The sequence below is a fragment of the Heptranchias perlo genome, chromosome 8, assembly GCF_035084215.1.
Source record: "Heptranchias perlo isolate sHepPer1 chromosome 8, sHepPer1.hap1, whole genome shotgun sequence".
Lineage (NCBI taxonomy): Eukaryota > Metazoa > Chordata > Chondrichthyes > Hexanchiformes > Hexanchidae > Heptranchias > Heptranchias perlo.
Window position 1 is genome coordinate 13,262,388 of NC_090332.1, and position 15,689 is coordinate 13,278,076.

The 15,689-nt window shown below is 42.7% G+C and overlaps 1 protein-coding gene across 2 annotated transcripts in view; it reads right to left on the bottom strand.

Annotated features, from left to right (window-relative positions):
- Positions 1 to 3,772: 3,772 nt before the first annotated feature.
- The window catches only part of ttc27 (tetratricopeptide repeat domain 27), a 152,427-nt gene continuing 140,510 nt past the window's right edge, over positions 3,773 to 15,689 (bottom strand). For both annotated transcript variants that reach the window (XM_067988686.1, XM_067988685.1), the window contains 2 exons: positions 14,610 to 14,710; positions 3,773 to 4,027 (listed from right to left, as the gene is read on the bottom strand). In XM_067988686.1, coding sequence (XP_067844787.1) covers positions 3,905 to 4,027; positions 14,610 to 14,710 — 224 coding nt within the window. In that variant the 3' untranslated portion in view covers positions 3,773 to 3,904. The remainder of the gene's footprint in view (positions 4,028 to 14,609; positions 14,711 to 15,689) is intronic.

Genomic DNA, 15,689 nt, shown 5'->3' on the forward strand with positions numbered 1-15,689 from the left:
TTTTGTGTATTCTTTCCCTTTTCTCTTATTTAACTTCTGTAAATCAAAAAGGCTTCTACAAACATCTCTCCTAAGGAGGAAGTAAGACAAGGGATGAGTTGGTTGCAGGATCGTAGGTGGTTACTACCAGAGACAATACAAACAGCGGTATTTTGTTTGCATTCCTTTCCTCCTCTTCCCCACGTACAGGAACACAGGGGTAGAGACAGAACCAGGGTATACTTATCACCACTAATGCTGGCCAAGTTTTCAGAGAGAAAAAAAAATACATAGTTCCTGCATTTCTGTGATTCTAATTACTAAGTGTGACCTGCTGGGAGAAAATGTACTACAGGTGAGAATCTGAGCCTTCATGTTTCTGGAATGACTATTAAACTATGGGACAGACATTCCAGAAACATAAGTACCAGACCCTCGGCTGCGATACCTCCTCCTTAACGGGCCAAGTGCGTCACATGCGATCTTGTAAACGTTGGGCAAACAGTTTTGAACTTATCGTTCTTTTCTGCCAGCTCAGTTTGTGTGGATCATCCTTAATCCTGTTTACATACCACTCTGAGCAGGGTACAAGGAACTGGTATGTGTTACTGTAGGTTCGAAAGTTAGGTTATTTTTGTGCATGGCCAAAGTTTGCAGTATCAAGTAGGAATCGTAAAAAACCCCTCCCTGTTTCACTCCACGCCTTTTTTTAAAAAAAAAGTTGAGCTCTTTAGGTCTCAGCACATCACATACCATTCCCTCACTGAAAGGCCCGGCGGGTGACATGTTCTCTGCTTTCATTCTGTGGTCTGCCTGCTAAGGTGCCTCAGCTCCATTATTCCCATTGTCCCTGTAAGGATGTGCATAATTTTCACAGGTCCCCTTTCCCCAGTATAGCCTAGTCCAGATCAGGAACTTGGTGCACAAAAGAATGCAACGTGCAATCCCACACCCTACCAAACCATGGCACAGTGCATTGCCAAGCTATCGTTCTGCCGTACAAAATATCCTGCTGCCGTTGAAATAACTGAGATGCAAGTTCTAGATAGGCTAAACGGGCTCAAAACTAATAAATCACCTGAATTAGATGGCATTTATCCCAGCGTGCTGAAAGAGACTAGAGAGGAAATTTGTGAAGCATTGACGGTCCTTATGAAGGACACTTCTGAGGTACCAGCAGATTGGAAACAGACGAATGTGGTGCCCATTTTCAAAAACGGTCTAACCAGACACAGACCCATTAGTCTTAGTTCAATTCCATTTAAATGGAATTATCAGCGTAAACTTGAAGATTAGCTGTACAAGAACCACCTAGTAAACAACAGTCAACATGAATTTGAAAGGGGAAGATCCAGCCTGATCAATCTTCTTAACTTCCTTGAGGAAGTGACAAACCAGGTGGACTGTGGAAAACCCATGATATGGGGCACTTCAACATCCAAAAGGTATTTATCAAAGTTCACATGGCGATTAGCTAGTAGTTAAATTCAAAACCATGTGGATCCAAGGTAAATCTTGGACCTATTGTTGCTGGCTCAAAATCATGCAATTCCCATCATCATGGGAGCACTATAAGCCCAAGGACTGCAGTGTTTCAAGTGGCCTACCATCACCTTCTCAGGACAACTCGGCATTGGCAATAAATTCAGCCTTTCCAGCATCATCCACATCACAAGAACAAGCAATTTTTAAAAAAGGATTAAGAAATTGACTAAAGGTTAGAAAACTATGGATCCTTATTAGAGGAGTTACGTCAGAGTGGGGGAAGACTTCAAGCAGAGTGTGACTCAAGCAAAGCATGAAGGTCTCTTACAGTGGGCGTGAAGACCAAGGGAGTTTGGACTGAAGGGAGTTTGAGCCAGCTCCTTTCTATATTTAAGTATACCTCATTTCAACGCTGTCACTTTAGAAGCTAGTGTGCTTTACACTGCTTGTGGGTTTTTGCGTTTTCTTCTATTTTTGGGGTTCTTATCTCTTCACAGGAACACTACTAACTTCACAATGGCCACTCCCAGGAACCTGAAGGCAGGAGAACAACTCCAATGCAACACGTGCTGCATGTACACTTTTAAGATACCCTTGGATAGAGAGGGAACTGAGCAGACATATTGACTCCTTCAAATGTGCTAAATGTCTAGCGATTGAGACTCTTAAACAGGAAATTACCAGCTTGAAGAAGATGGTGACAGACCTAGCATACCTCATGGCCTTCACTGACTTCCTTAACCAGACTATAGGAAAATTTGAGGCCACAAATGAAGTGTCTGGTTCTATTTCTGTCCTAGATTCCACCTTCTGTGCAGCCAACAGGTTTGCAGCATTAAGTGATCTGGATAACAGATATGATCGATAGCATTCATCCCTGGAATTGAAGGCTCGGGATTTGAGCTGTCTGGATCCAGCCCCAGCCAGCATTTCTCCCAATATCTATATCGCCATCGTGTCTTTGCTGTTTGTAGGACACTAATAGTGCAGAATGGCTACTATATTTGCTGGAGAAGGAACAGCCACTGCCCTTCAAAAGTAATTCATTGTCTGAAGTGCTTTTAGATCTTTTGGTGTGATAAGGCACTTACAAGTACAAGCAACTTCATTTTTAACCCACCAACTACATGCCATTAGGTGTTTGCCTAAGCAAAATGAGGTGGTAGTGGTCACAATTAAGTGATAATGGAATTTCCTTTAAAGCATCAGATCAGTTTGAGATTATCACTTTAACAGCAATTTGTTTAACCTCACTTCCCATGTCTGTGGGTTCAAACTCCAGTAACTTGCCTGCTATTGCTTATAATGATGAATGTAAGGAGTCGTACAACACCAGGTTATAGTCCAACAGCTATTGGACTATAACCTGGTGTTGTAAGACTCCTTACATTTGTCCACCCCAGTCCATCACCGGCATCTCCACATCATGGCTTATAATGATGGGCATTAAGAACACTTAAGAAACATTCATCAACATTCATGAGATAAACAACTGCTGATGTGAAAGCTAAATTCACCTTTAGCTTCCTACTGTACGACAGCTGTTGTAATGAGCTAGAGGTTAGGATGATGCATTATTTAATAAAACTCCACTATTAAATACACCTTCCTCTATATAATGCCAACTTCTCTCTATTTTCACATTTTTATTTAAAAGCTCAGTCTGTAGCTCACAGCTAGCTTAGGATATTTTACTACGTTAAAGGTGCTATATAAATGCAAGTTGTTGTTGCAGCTCGCAACTCTTTGAATCTCTTCCAACCTCTTTCCCCCTTTCCCCCAGTGAAGGGCTGGTAACTCATGTAACTCCATCAAGCCTCTGCCCATGACACTCGAGTCACTACATGAACTAGTTGGTTACTTTGTCACTTTTGATTCTGAATTCTACACTTGCGTCCCCCTCCCTCAATTCAAAAAACACAGGACAAAAGTCCCAAGTATATGGGAGACAAAACACCACCACACTGTGAGAAAGGCAGTTTGCACTCACTGCTGACATAACAGCGACTTCACTTCAAAAAAAATCTATTGGCTGCAGGGTGTTTTAGGATGTCCTGAGGATATGATAAGACACTATATAAATGGAAGCTCATTCTTCTCTTTGTACTTTCAACTTAAAGGCTGGACTGTGGTGCTCGGTTTACATTTAAGAATTTTCCAGAAAGCTCACTCAACAACAAAAAAAATCAGACCATCCTGTCCAAAATTTGATGTGAGGCAATCCAACCCTCAGTTACTTGAATCAAAAAGGTGAACAATACAAAATATATCAGAAAGATGAGAACAGAGACAAAGTGCCATCCTAGTATACATATAAAAGGAATATTTTATTGATTATTGACATACATCTAGTGCAACGACTCATTACAGTTTTACAGAGAATGTCGATCTCCCATCACATTATTCCAGCGGGGAAGCGAGATTTAATTCTTCCTTTTCCTCATGACTGATTCCGCAGCTGGTTGCTCAGCTCCTGAAGCTCCAGAATCAAGTTGTCCATTGTCTTTTTCTCATCAGCTAGTTCACTCTGGATTTCACCTGTCATAACGTCAGTGTAAAGTTGCTGTAACAGATAAGGCCGGAAAAAACACGAGAAAGTTAAGGATCTGTTTACTGTTCTCACGTTGACTGCTACATGTGTTTCATTCAGCAGCTCTTTCCAATTCAGTCCATTTAATCTATCCTTCACTTTTTTTTCGCTCCTTAGAAACAGCACCAGGATTAGTTACAATTAGGAAGCAGCATTAAATTTCCTCAATGCTGGCTGCATCGCCAAATAGCTATCAGTCAGCACCACAGCTGGGCCTTTTTAAAAAAAAAGTTGATGCTTAAAACTGATGCATTTGAAAATACGTTACATGAATAAACCTACCTGTTATAAACCAAGCCCTATTTCCATCTCTAACACATTCAGATGGTAGAATAGTTAACCCAAGGTGCACAGAAAGCTAACTAGGTATCTCAAACACAAGTACGCAACAATTCAACACAGTATTAGCACCTAAAGATGCTTCCACCCCAACTTAGTCTCGTCACAAACACAAAAGCTCTGCAAGTTTAAGTTTAAATGTCTCCTTGACACTAGAAGTTTGCAGCTGGAGGCAACCCTGGGGTATAAATGACCCGCTGCTCTTGCTGTTGGGAGACTTGCATTTATACAGCACCTTACATCTCTCGGCAATAGTTCACATGAATTATTCTGGAGCATAGTCGAGGCAGCAAAACAGAAGTTTCATTCCCTGCCTCCATCTAAATACACAGTCAGCAGCAAACCAAACAGTACCTGCCGGAGGCATTTGCTGCCAGCCTGCTATTTTGGGTCTGGCAGTGAGTGAGTTGGGACTCTGAGCCCAGCAATGTTTTTTTCAGTATTGCCGGCCTGTATACTCCTTCCCCCAATGCCGTCAATGATCTTGATAGACTGAAAGGGTAGTAAATGCACAGTAGGGCTAAAGTCATAATTGGAGCAACTTCACATTGACAGTCTCCGCTGTGTAGCTAATCCACTAGGCGGTATAAACAGGGCAGTGTCAGCACAACAATAACCAGCACACATCACGGAACAAAGCAGTTCAGCAATGTAAAAACTGTATAAAATACCTGAACAAAGAGCGAATTTCAAAAACAATTTTACATAGAATTATATGGAATGTATAGCACAGAAACAGGCCATTCGGCCCAACTGGTCTATGCCAGTTTTTATGCTCCACACGAGCCTCCTCCCACCCCTCTTCATCTAATCCTATCAGCATAATCTTATATTCCTTACTCCCTCATATGTTTATCTAGCTTCCCTTTAAATACATCTATGCTATTCACCTCAACCACTCCTTGCAGTAGCGAGTTCCACATTCTAACCACTCTCTAAGTAAAGAAGTTTCTCCTGAATTGGATTATTAGTGACTATCTTATATTTATGACCCCTAGTTTTGGTCTCCCCCACAAGTGGAAACATCTTCTCTATGTCTACCCTCTCAAATCCTTTCATAAATAACCCTTTAATCCAAATGAATCTTCGCCTGGCATTCAGATCCATTAAAATGGAAGGGAGTCCAAGATACACTCCTGTCCCACGGTGAACCGCATGGGAAACAGGGGATTCAGGAAATCCACTGATAAAACTGTTATGAAGTAGTGGCCGACATTAAAGTGGTTCAAAAGAGCAGAGACTTACAGGGCCGCACGAACGCTGAGCTGTACAGCAGAAGTGAACTTTGGTTTTGGAATCTCAATAGCCGACGATCCGTGTAGAATCAATGCTGGTTGAATTACTTTCCCCCAAGTGGGTTCTAATTTCTTTCAAGATATATTTTTAAACTGATGTGAATCAGAAATCGATGGCGTCATAAATATATCCTTTTCAGCCCATGTCCTATATAAACGCAAGCTCTTTGTTATTCTTTGCTGAGTTCCAACAAAGACCGTTGCAGATAGTCAGTTACAGAACAAGGTTCTCATTGGTTTCCGAATGCTGACTCATGAAGGTCAGTTCACACAATAAAGCTTCAAGCTGATTGACCCAGTCTTGGTTGTCAATATATCGAAGGAGAAAGGGAATAATTGGTTGGCACGGATAGAAGACCCCACGTTTCTAACTTGTAGTAAGCAACACACAAAGGGCTACAAGTATTCTGATTCATCAGATTATCAAATTTATTCCTAATGTAGCTCCTTGATTGGGGTTCCTCCTTAAACAACAACAACAACAACTTGCATTTATATAGCGCCTTTAACTTGGTAAAATGTCCCAAGGCGCATGACAGGAGCATTATCAAACAGAATTTGACAATGAGCCACAAAATGAGATATTAGGGCAGGGGTCAAAAAGGTAGGTTTTAAAGAGTCCCTTAAAAGCAGGAGAGAGAGAGATCGAGAGGTTTAGGGAGGGAAATACAGAGCTTGGGGCCTAGGCCTAGCTGAAGGCACGGCCGCCAGTGGTGGAGGGATGTGCAAGAGGCCAGAATTGGAGGAGCGCAGAGATCTCGGAGGGTTGTAGGGCTGAAGGACGTTACAGAGATAGGGAGAGGCGAGGCCATGGAGGAATTTGAAATCAAGGATGAGAATTTTAAAATCAAGGTGTTAAGAATAAATACCTGAGCTGGTGGTTTGTAGGTCTCCTCCAAATTTAAATACAGATTAACTCCGATTAAAATGCATCGTGGAACAAACAAAAAGGATAAAATGAAAAGGAGTCCCAATTCACCAAAGGCTCGGTGGGTAAATGCAGCACTCAGTGTCGTATTAAGCCACGCAGACCAAGAATGGCCCATGTTTGATCAGAGTCAGCTTATGCTCACAGTCGAGGAGCACGTATGAGGAATGGTCACTTGAGGGCTGGAGGGGCCAATGGAACTGTGCCCTGACATGAGTCAGTGCATTCAGGGAAAGGAAGAAAAGAGACAGCAAGAAAATTGGGAGAAAAAAAAACATTTGATAAAAATGAAAGTAAGTTTTGCTTTTAAAGACAAAGCAAGTTGAGGAACAATTGTTACTAAAGTTAAAAGATTTCCCGGGGAGGGGGAAATAGATGCATTGTTGGTTAGAATAGATTTACGAATGGAGAATGGCTATCTTGGCAATACTCCCCATTTGTGAAACAGATGTGCTTTCTGAACTAACTTGTAAAATGCTCCTGTAATATACAAGACAAATAAATGTGTCAGTATTAACCACAATAGTTTCCTTTGTGACCAAATGGGAAAAAAATTCAATGAAGGCATTTTGTTTCCAAATAACAGAGGAATCTGTGGGTCACCTTAACCCTTCGATGACTACGGAAGCAGCTTTGTTTAAAAAAAACATTTTTAAATTAACCCACCCCCCACCGCTGTCCCTCCCAAGATTGTGTTAATAAGAGGGTGGATTGTTACTTGCCTTGCTCCAAAGCTTCTAAAAATACTGCAACCAGATGTCTGCAAGAACTGCGCAAATTGACAGACCTCTTAATTTCCCATCCTTCTGGGGAAGTGACTGGGCTCTGGTCAACATCGCAGCAGATGACCCAAGATAAGAACTCACGGTGTGGGGAAATCACACGCGCGCAACAGAAACCTGGACGCGCCGTCCCCACTCAATGATGACGGGTGGATTGTTAAAGGGGCAATGTACCTCATTGAAATAGTTGAGTCTTCATTTTTTGTGGATTCTAAAGCTGAAATGAATTTAAGCTCACCCGTATGGGTTTCCTACGGCTTTTGATACTCATCAGGTGAAAGCAGGCGAAAAGGGCTGGATCCATGAGGTGAGTGCCACGGGCAGGTGTGCTTCATCCAGGCCCAACAAGCTCACTTGGCACGATCAGACCCCCACGATTGGCCGACACCCTTCCCCGATGGTAGAACCCCCCCCCCCCCCGCCCCGACCGACCGACTCTTGATTAGACTGCCAATCCGATCACCTCCCTGCCCCGATCTTATCCAGGCCCCACCCCCCCTTGATGTTCTCCACTGACCACGATCTCTCTCTCCCTCCCTTCTCTTGGACTCACAGCTCCTATTCCTTCTGACAGGCAGCTAGCCTGTCAATTTGGCTGGCTCCCGCATGGGAAACCCAGAAGCAAAAATAATTACCTCCAATTGTGTTGCGATCGCAGATTGCAACGCACACACTTGCCTTCTAGTTTCCCCACGCAAACATCTACCTACGCACTAGGTTCCCAGCTCCGAGTAAAAATCATGTTCCTGAACTCCTTTCTATATCAAATGCAAAGGTCCTAAGATAAATAAGTTGGGTGGTCTTATTTCAATTCCTAGTGAAAGTGGGTATCCAGCACAATCTTGCTCACATTGAGCAAAAGGGTGGCCCATGTTGAAACTGAAAATGACAGTATCATCCTCAGGACGTCCCTAAGTGCTTCACAGCCAACAAAGTACTTTTGAAGTGTAGTTATCGTTCTAATGTAACAACAACACCGAAGTCCCACAAACAGAAATGAGAGAAATGAGCAGATAATCTGTTTTTGTGGTGTTGGTTGAGGAATAAATGTTGAGTGAGGAATAAATGTTGAGTAGGACACACAGAATTATGTAGAATTGAGAACATGGAAACAGGTTGTTTGCCTCAACCAGTCTGTATTGGTGTTTATCCCCCACGAGTAGTAGTTCTAATCCCATGTACCAGCTCTGTTCACATATCACTTTATTGCCTTGTCCTTCAGTCATCTATCTAACCTATTCTTGAGTGTCGACATGGTCTCTGCTTCAACCACTAATTCTGACAGTGCATTCTACAGCATCACAACCCACTGTGTTAAAAGTTTCTCCTGCTCTGCCCTAAATCTCTTACCTCTGTTCTTATATCTATGTCCCGTTGTTCAAGATCCCTCAGTCACTAGAGGTAGGATAGCCAAAATGGTACACAATATTCCAAATGTAACCTTATTGGTGATCTATACAAAGTTAGATTATCTTGTTTTTTTCTTGCAATCAGACATCCCTGTGATGCCTTCGTTGATAACAGCTATGTACGGATTGGCATTAGCTTATATTTGCTTATATTTGTTATATTGGCATTAGCTTATATTTGTTCCACACTAAAATCTATCTGTACTCATCAGCTCATTCACATCATTTATCTAAATCCCTTTGAACAGTATTACTGGGATGGTGTTGGCATCAAATTTTATACCAATGGTGGGTGTCCTCACCTCCCTTTCATTTATGTTGTGTGAAGAGCAGGGGAACCAAATAGCTCCCTGCAGAACTCCACTGGGTGCTGAGACTCTAAAAAGAGCCTTTTTCTTTAACGTTCACCTTTTGTTTCCTAGTGAAGCCAGTTTTCAATCCAGTTAGCTGATTTGAATATTAATCCCACAAGTTTGCACCTTCCTTAAAAAAAGGTCATGTGAAACTTCCTCGAACGCCCTCTAAATACATTAAATGCGCTGGATAGCCTCCTGTCACAAATTTGTTTACCTCCTCAAAGAAATCCACTGGATTTTTGAGGCATGCCCTATTGCTTGCTGACTATCTATGGCTTTGCTGCTGTTCAGATGGATATTGATAAGCCACCTGTAAAATGCTGCTAGCATTTTCTCCTTTGGCAATGTTTGACTGGCAGTGGAAATCATTCAGTGATGAGCCACAAGTCTGATTTTTGGACTTTGTGCGATAGATTATGAAGAGAATCTTTTAATTGGAGAAAAGAAGAATGCAGTGGTGTTAAGCATTAGAATACCGATGCTCAGTGCTATGGGTTGGAAAGTACACTTGCTCCACTTAGCTATCAATCTGAGCCATGCCAAGCATCATGATGCCAGTGGTGGCTGTTACATCTCGTGCATGGAGGAGCAAAAAGCACCCCATTACGGTGAATGCTTGCACTGAGACCAGCAGATTTGAGAGACAGTGGCCTTGATTTTAACTCCACTCTGATAGGCGGGAGAGGGAGGGGTGGTGGGGGGGGAATCAAAATATAAGGATCGAGCAACCAAACCCCAACCTCACCCATTCCCGGCCTCCATAATATTTACGGCGTGGATTCAGGCTCTGGACGAGGCTCCCGCTAAAAGCAGGCGGGGAGCCTAGTTAACATGCAAAAGTCGCAGCCTGATGATGTAATCGGTGCCGCAACTTATTTTTTATCCTCACCACGGGGGGAGTCCCGCACTGTCTGCTGCCCGGCAGCAGCAACATGGCGCGAGGAGCCAACTGGCCAGAAGAGGCCCAGGTAAGTTTGAAAACTTTGCCTGTTTTTAAGGTCCTTGTGGGTGAGAAGGAGCAGGAGTGCTTCCCTCAGGCCTCACAAGGAAACTTTTGGTCTCCCCTGCCCTGATCTCAGGCTCACCCCCACCTCTCCCTCCCGATCACAGCCCCGATCTCAGGCTCACTTCCCCACACCTCCTGATCACAGCCCCGATCTCTCAGGCTGCCCCCTCGCCACGTCCGATCATGGCCACGATCTCTCAGTAGCTGTCACAAGCAAAAACAAATTGATGCCAGACCATCTCTTGGAGATGGTGTAGCTTAGATTACTACAATAGAGAAATAGGGCAGATGTTCCTGGGCGCAGTGTATAGAGAAAGATCTGACTAGGAGGAATGACCACATGCCTGTATGGGAACCCATGCAATTCTTTGCATCCATTTAAATTAATGGAGGGAAATTCGGATGGGCTCCCTTGCAGGCATGCAATCCTCCCCGCCAGATGTTCCCCCATGTGCTGTACCCGGCAACCCAATACACTCAGGTCCAGGAACATAAAATCTGCCTCAATCTCTGCAGTGGGACTCTGCTGCACCTTTGAGGTCTCCATAAGGAAAATATTCAATATGGGACCAACTTCAACAGTGCAGGGTAACAGCGATATTGCATCGTACAGCCTCTGTTCTAACTTGTGACTTGACTCTTGGATCACAAGCATAGTTTTCATGCAATTTTAAAGTGACACTTTGAATCTCCACGGAAGATGTAGTACCAATCCTGAGGAAAATTAAAGCATGCATAGTGTGTCTGCAGAATCGCACATATGCAGTGTTCGAAAATATCTTAATTTGTTCCAATTAATGTCAAGCAACCCACCTGTAGCAACTTCATAGCTCTTAATTTCAAGCACGATTGAGATTACAGGAATGAAGATTGTTGAAGTGTGATGGTGAGCATTCTTTGAAGTTAGACTGGGTGCAGACTGACGAGCACTTTAATTAACTCAACAGAGACGTCCTTCACTACTTTCCCAAATGGTAGCACAAACATTAAAACAGTTTCCTTTATTCAGGCACTGCCAGAGATTTTCTACGCAATTAATATTTCAGAAATGGGGCCAGCAATCTATGCCTTTCAACTGGAATTTGAACGATCAATGTACAATTATAGGAATTTAGGTCGAGCAAACAATGAAAAGCTGAAGACAAATTTCCTTCATTGAATTCTAAAATAACATGACTGGCTTCCAAGTGATTATTTTGTTTCATATGCACCAGTGCTGGATCTAGTCATATGTACAAGTGCCTTATCAACAGCTGACATTCCAATCAGGTACCACAGAAATGACCCACACTGTTCAAACTGGACAGCCTGTTAATATAATGAAAAGCCTACTGGTGCCATAAGTTCTTTACTGATATAAATGTCACTGACATGGTTTTGAAGGCGGCATAACTGTGAGATGTAGTAAGAGACAAGTGTAACAAGAACGGCTATCTCATGAATAGAAATTAGTGGCTGCCCTGGGCAACTTAAAGACTTTGAGAAACTGAACTGTGACATCAGTCAAGTCTCAAGGATTCAGGAAGTGATGGTTGTTTCTGTTTTCCAACTTCTAGATGATAACATCACATGGGAAAGAGCTGTTCTGGCCTGGGGTGTGTGAAACGTTGCCATTGGTATTCAGTGCAGACGTTTTAGTACAGTGGCAGCAGCTCTTGTATTCTTGGCATAAAAGTAGCGGTCTGGCTTAAATGCTTGTAATTCATATGATATTAGTCATTATAGTCTCTCAGAGGACTGATGGTTCAGCCACACTACTGCAATATTGTACAGGGTGGACTCTAGTATCAATACACTATCCTCAATGACTTTGGGAGACTAGGAACAAGAGACAGATATTCTCAGCAGTCAAACAGGGCTACCATATTCCATCACAAGGCACAATATAGGTTTTGCGATTGTTACCAAAGGTGACAACTATGGCCTGAGAATCCCCATTCTTCTGCCACCTTTGCCATTTGTTTTCCTCACTGCAAGTTCAGCATAATTACCAAACCAATGTAACTGAAAACAGTTTGGAACTCTTAAAGAGCAGAGGTAGATGGGCAATGTCAATGTTTTCTCTATTTTATTGAGAAACTACAGAATAACAACCATAGTGCAGGACATCAAGATTGAAAAAAGTTTTAAAAAAAAGACAAAGTAAATCAAAAACTAATGATTAAAGTGTTGCTTAGCTTGGTTTTAAAAAGCCTGAAAATTGTAAGAGGAAGTAGTTTCACAGCTTTGAGGTCATGGGAAAGAATAAGAGAGTAGAAGATTGTGGCATCAATAAAACAGAGAAAGGTAAGAAAGGTTGCACAGACTGACAGAGGATGAAGGTATTAGAAGAGTCTCTCCAGTTGTGGCAGCAATATTTTAATCTTGGATGGATTTAGGCTTTGTAGATAATTAATAGCTTTAAGGAAAGACAAATATTTGGCACAAGAAAGGAAATCTAAATTCTTGGAAGCAGCTTTAGCAATAGAGGAGATGTGAGGTTAGGGAGATGGTGAAGCCAAGAATGTCAATAGAAGGAAGACTAAAGATGCAGCCATCAAAGAGGTGACAGCATGGCTTGCAAGAGACATGAAGAAACTATGTTCTTGTGGAATTGGCAGAGTTTCTGACTTGGTTCTCTCAGAGTTGAAAATGATGCATTATGTTACTCAATGTGCGATCTACCTGCAGTGATTCAATTACTTATTCTCCCAGATGGATTATTGACCAACCTGGGAGAGTGGTGGCATCAGCAACGAGAACAAATGTTGCTTTCCATTCACTAGGTCATTGACAAAGATAAAAAACAAAGGAAAGCATACCTTCCTGAAGGGCCCCTGCATACATCTTGTGATAAAGCAAAGCACCATTTCTTGTTACCTTGATGATTGTGCATTCTGATGGACTCAGATCACCAGGTACATCATAAGAGGTTGGCTTCTCTATCAGACCAAAATACCATATCCTACTGTTTCAACCTAATACTGAGCATCAAGGGAAGAAATCTACTGCCTGACCATGAGTTTGAGAGTGTCACAAATTCGACTGAAACCAACCAGATGCAAGTTATTAAGTCGAGATGTTGAAATAGCTTCTCATCCGCTATGGTTCCATGACCTTCACTATGGCCGACAGTTGGGATACTAGCCTGTTGTTCTTGGGGTACCACTCATTGTGGATATTATGAAGTTTCCTGCTTTCTGTTTGGATGAAATAGGAACAGTTGAAATAACTGAGCCAAGGAGTAGCTAGTGTCTGAGGCAGAGATTTTCAAATCTAAACACCTAAAGCCATTGGGGTTCGTGTCTTTCCTGGGATCAGTTTCTGAACGTGTTTTATTTGCTGAATGACAGAACGAAGAAAAGAAAAAACCAAGGGGTTGGGGAAGGAGGAGGTGGGAGCTGAGAAAACTCACCTGGAGAGAACTGCTCATGGAACTAGGTCTTCTGAGCCCTGATGGGCCTGGCTGTGGAGGCTCAGAGCACCAAGTCACATGATCCACTACAATGACAGGTAAGCATATAAATAAAGATTGGCACCAAGCGCCACCTAGCTGGAAGGTGGAGCCAGGAAGACTGAATCAACGGCATTGAAGTGTTACAGCAATAGCGTTTACACTCAGGCGTGACAAACTCCTGATACAGGGAGTCTAACAAACAGGAAATGCACACTAGGTGCAAGACTTTTAATGTACCATTTTAAATAGATATATACGTACAAAAGAGTTTACAAACATTGACATCTCTGTGTCCTGGAGCATACTCATATGAAAATAATGATAAATACAGATGTTATCTGAACTCAACACATTCCTGGTTACAATGTTTTATAATTTAAATTTTGCAGTGAGATGGAATACTCTCCACTTGCCTGAGTGAGTGCAGCTCCAACAACACTCAAGAAGCTCGACACCGTCCCGGACAAAGCAGCCTGCTTGATTGGCACCCCATTCACCACCTTAAACATTCACTCCCTCCACCACCGGCGCACCGTGGCTGCAGCGTGTACTATCTACAAGATGCACTGCAGCAACTCACCAAGGTTTCTTCAACAGCACCTCCCAAACCCGCGACCTCTACCACCTAGAAGGACAAGGGCAGCAGGCGCATGGGAACAACATACCCTGCACATTCCCCTCCAAGTCACACACCATCCAGACTTGGAAATATATCGCTGTTCCTTCACCGTCGCTGGGTCAATATCCTGGAACTCCCTACCTAACAGCACTCTGGGAGTACCTTCACCACAGGGACTGCAGTGGTCCAAGAAGGTGGCTCACCACCACCTTCTCAAGGGCAATTAGGGATGGGCAATAAATGCTGGCTTTGCCAGCGACGCCCACATCCCATGAATGAATAAAAAAAAGGCTTCCAAATAGGATGACATTTCCCCTGTATTTCTGTCAAATGCAAAGAATATTTAGCAGTTAAAAAAAATTAAAAGGGCTTTGAAATGTTCTACCTGTGCTTTGCTGGACAAGCCACGCAGGCTGAGACGAGCTGAGGACAGCATCTGCAGAGCCTCTTGAGGGTTATTTTTGCCTTTGCTGCATTTGATTGATACTGCACAAAAAACACACACACATAAAAGACATTATGCACAACTTCAATTATAGCATTAGACCACAGAGCACTATAATTACATACTGGAGAAATAAGCAAAAACAACAGGTCATTTATTTCTAAAGTCTGTGACTTTATGAAAAACTAAGGAAAACAATCTTAGCAAATTACACTTATTCCTCTCCTACTTAGATATTTTTCAAAAAGCAAAATACTGCAGATGCTGGAAATCTGAAATACAAACAGAAAATGCTGGAAACATTCAGCAGGTCAGCCGGCATCTGTAGAAAAAGGAAAAAGGTTAACATTTCCTTGGTCAGAACCAGAGGATGTTACAGATGAACAACTGATAAGGAGGAACAGAGCGAGGAGCAAGGGGGCGAGGACAAAAAATGATCTGTAAATTAATAAGGTGGAGAACAGGAGATGATTAAATGACAGAAGTGAAAATAATGAAAGATAAGAGGCGTGATGAGAGAAATTAGAGAAATAAAAGATATGTGAACGGTTAAAGCAGAGGGAGAGGGAAGCATGGAAAAACAGGCAAAGTGCCCTGGGAGTATGGTGGAAGAAAGAGGCAGGTAGACCCCAGGGGTGCAGACCACCCTGCCAGTTATGTACCGATAGGGAATCCCCATCTCAAGTGCCAAACCATAACCTCCCCCATCCCTGGAAGTGCTGGTACACCCATCCTACATTACAAGCACTGGCTGTCAGAGACAAAATGGGAGCTGTGGTTGAAGTCTGAAGTTGTTAAAGTTAATGTTAAGGTCAGAGGGTCGCAAAATGCCTAGTAGAAAGATGAGGTGCTGTTTCTCGATATTGCGTTGAGGTTCATTGGAACTGTAGGAGGCCCAGGACAGAGAGGCCAGAGTGGGAGTGGGACAGAGAATTTAAGAAACAAGTGACTGGGAGCTGAGGGTCACACTTGTGAATAGAAAGGAGGTGTTCAGCAGGGCAATCACCCAATCTGCGTTTG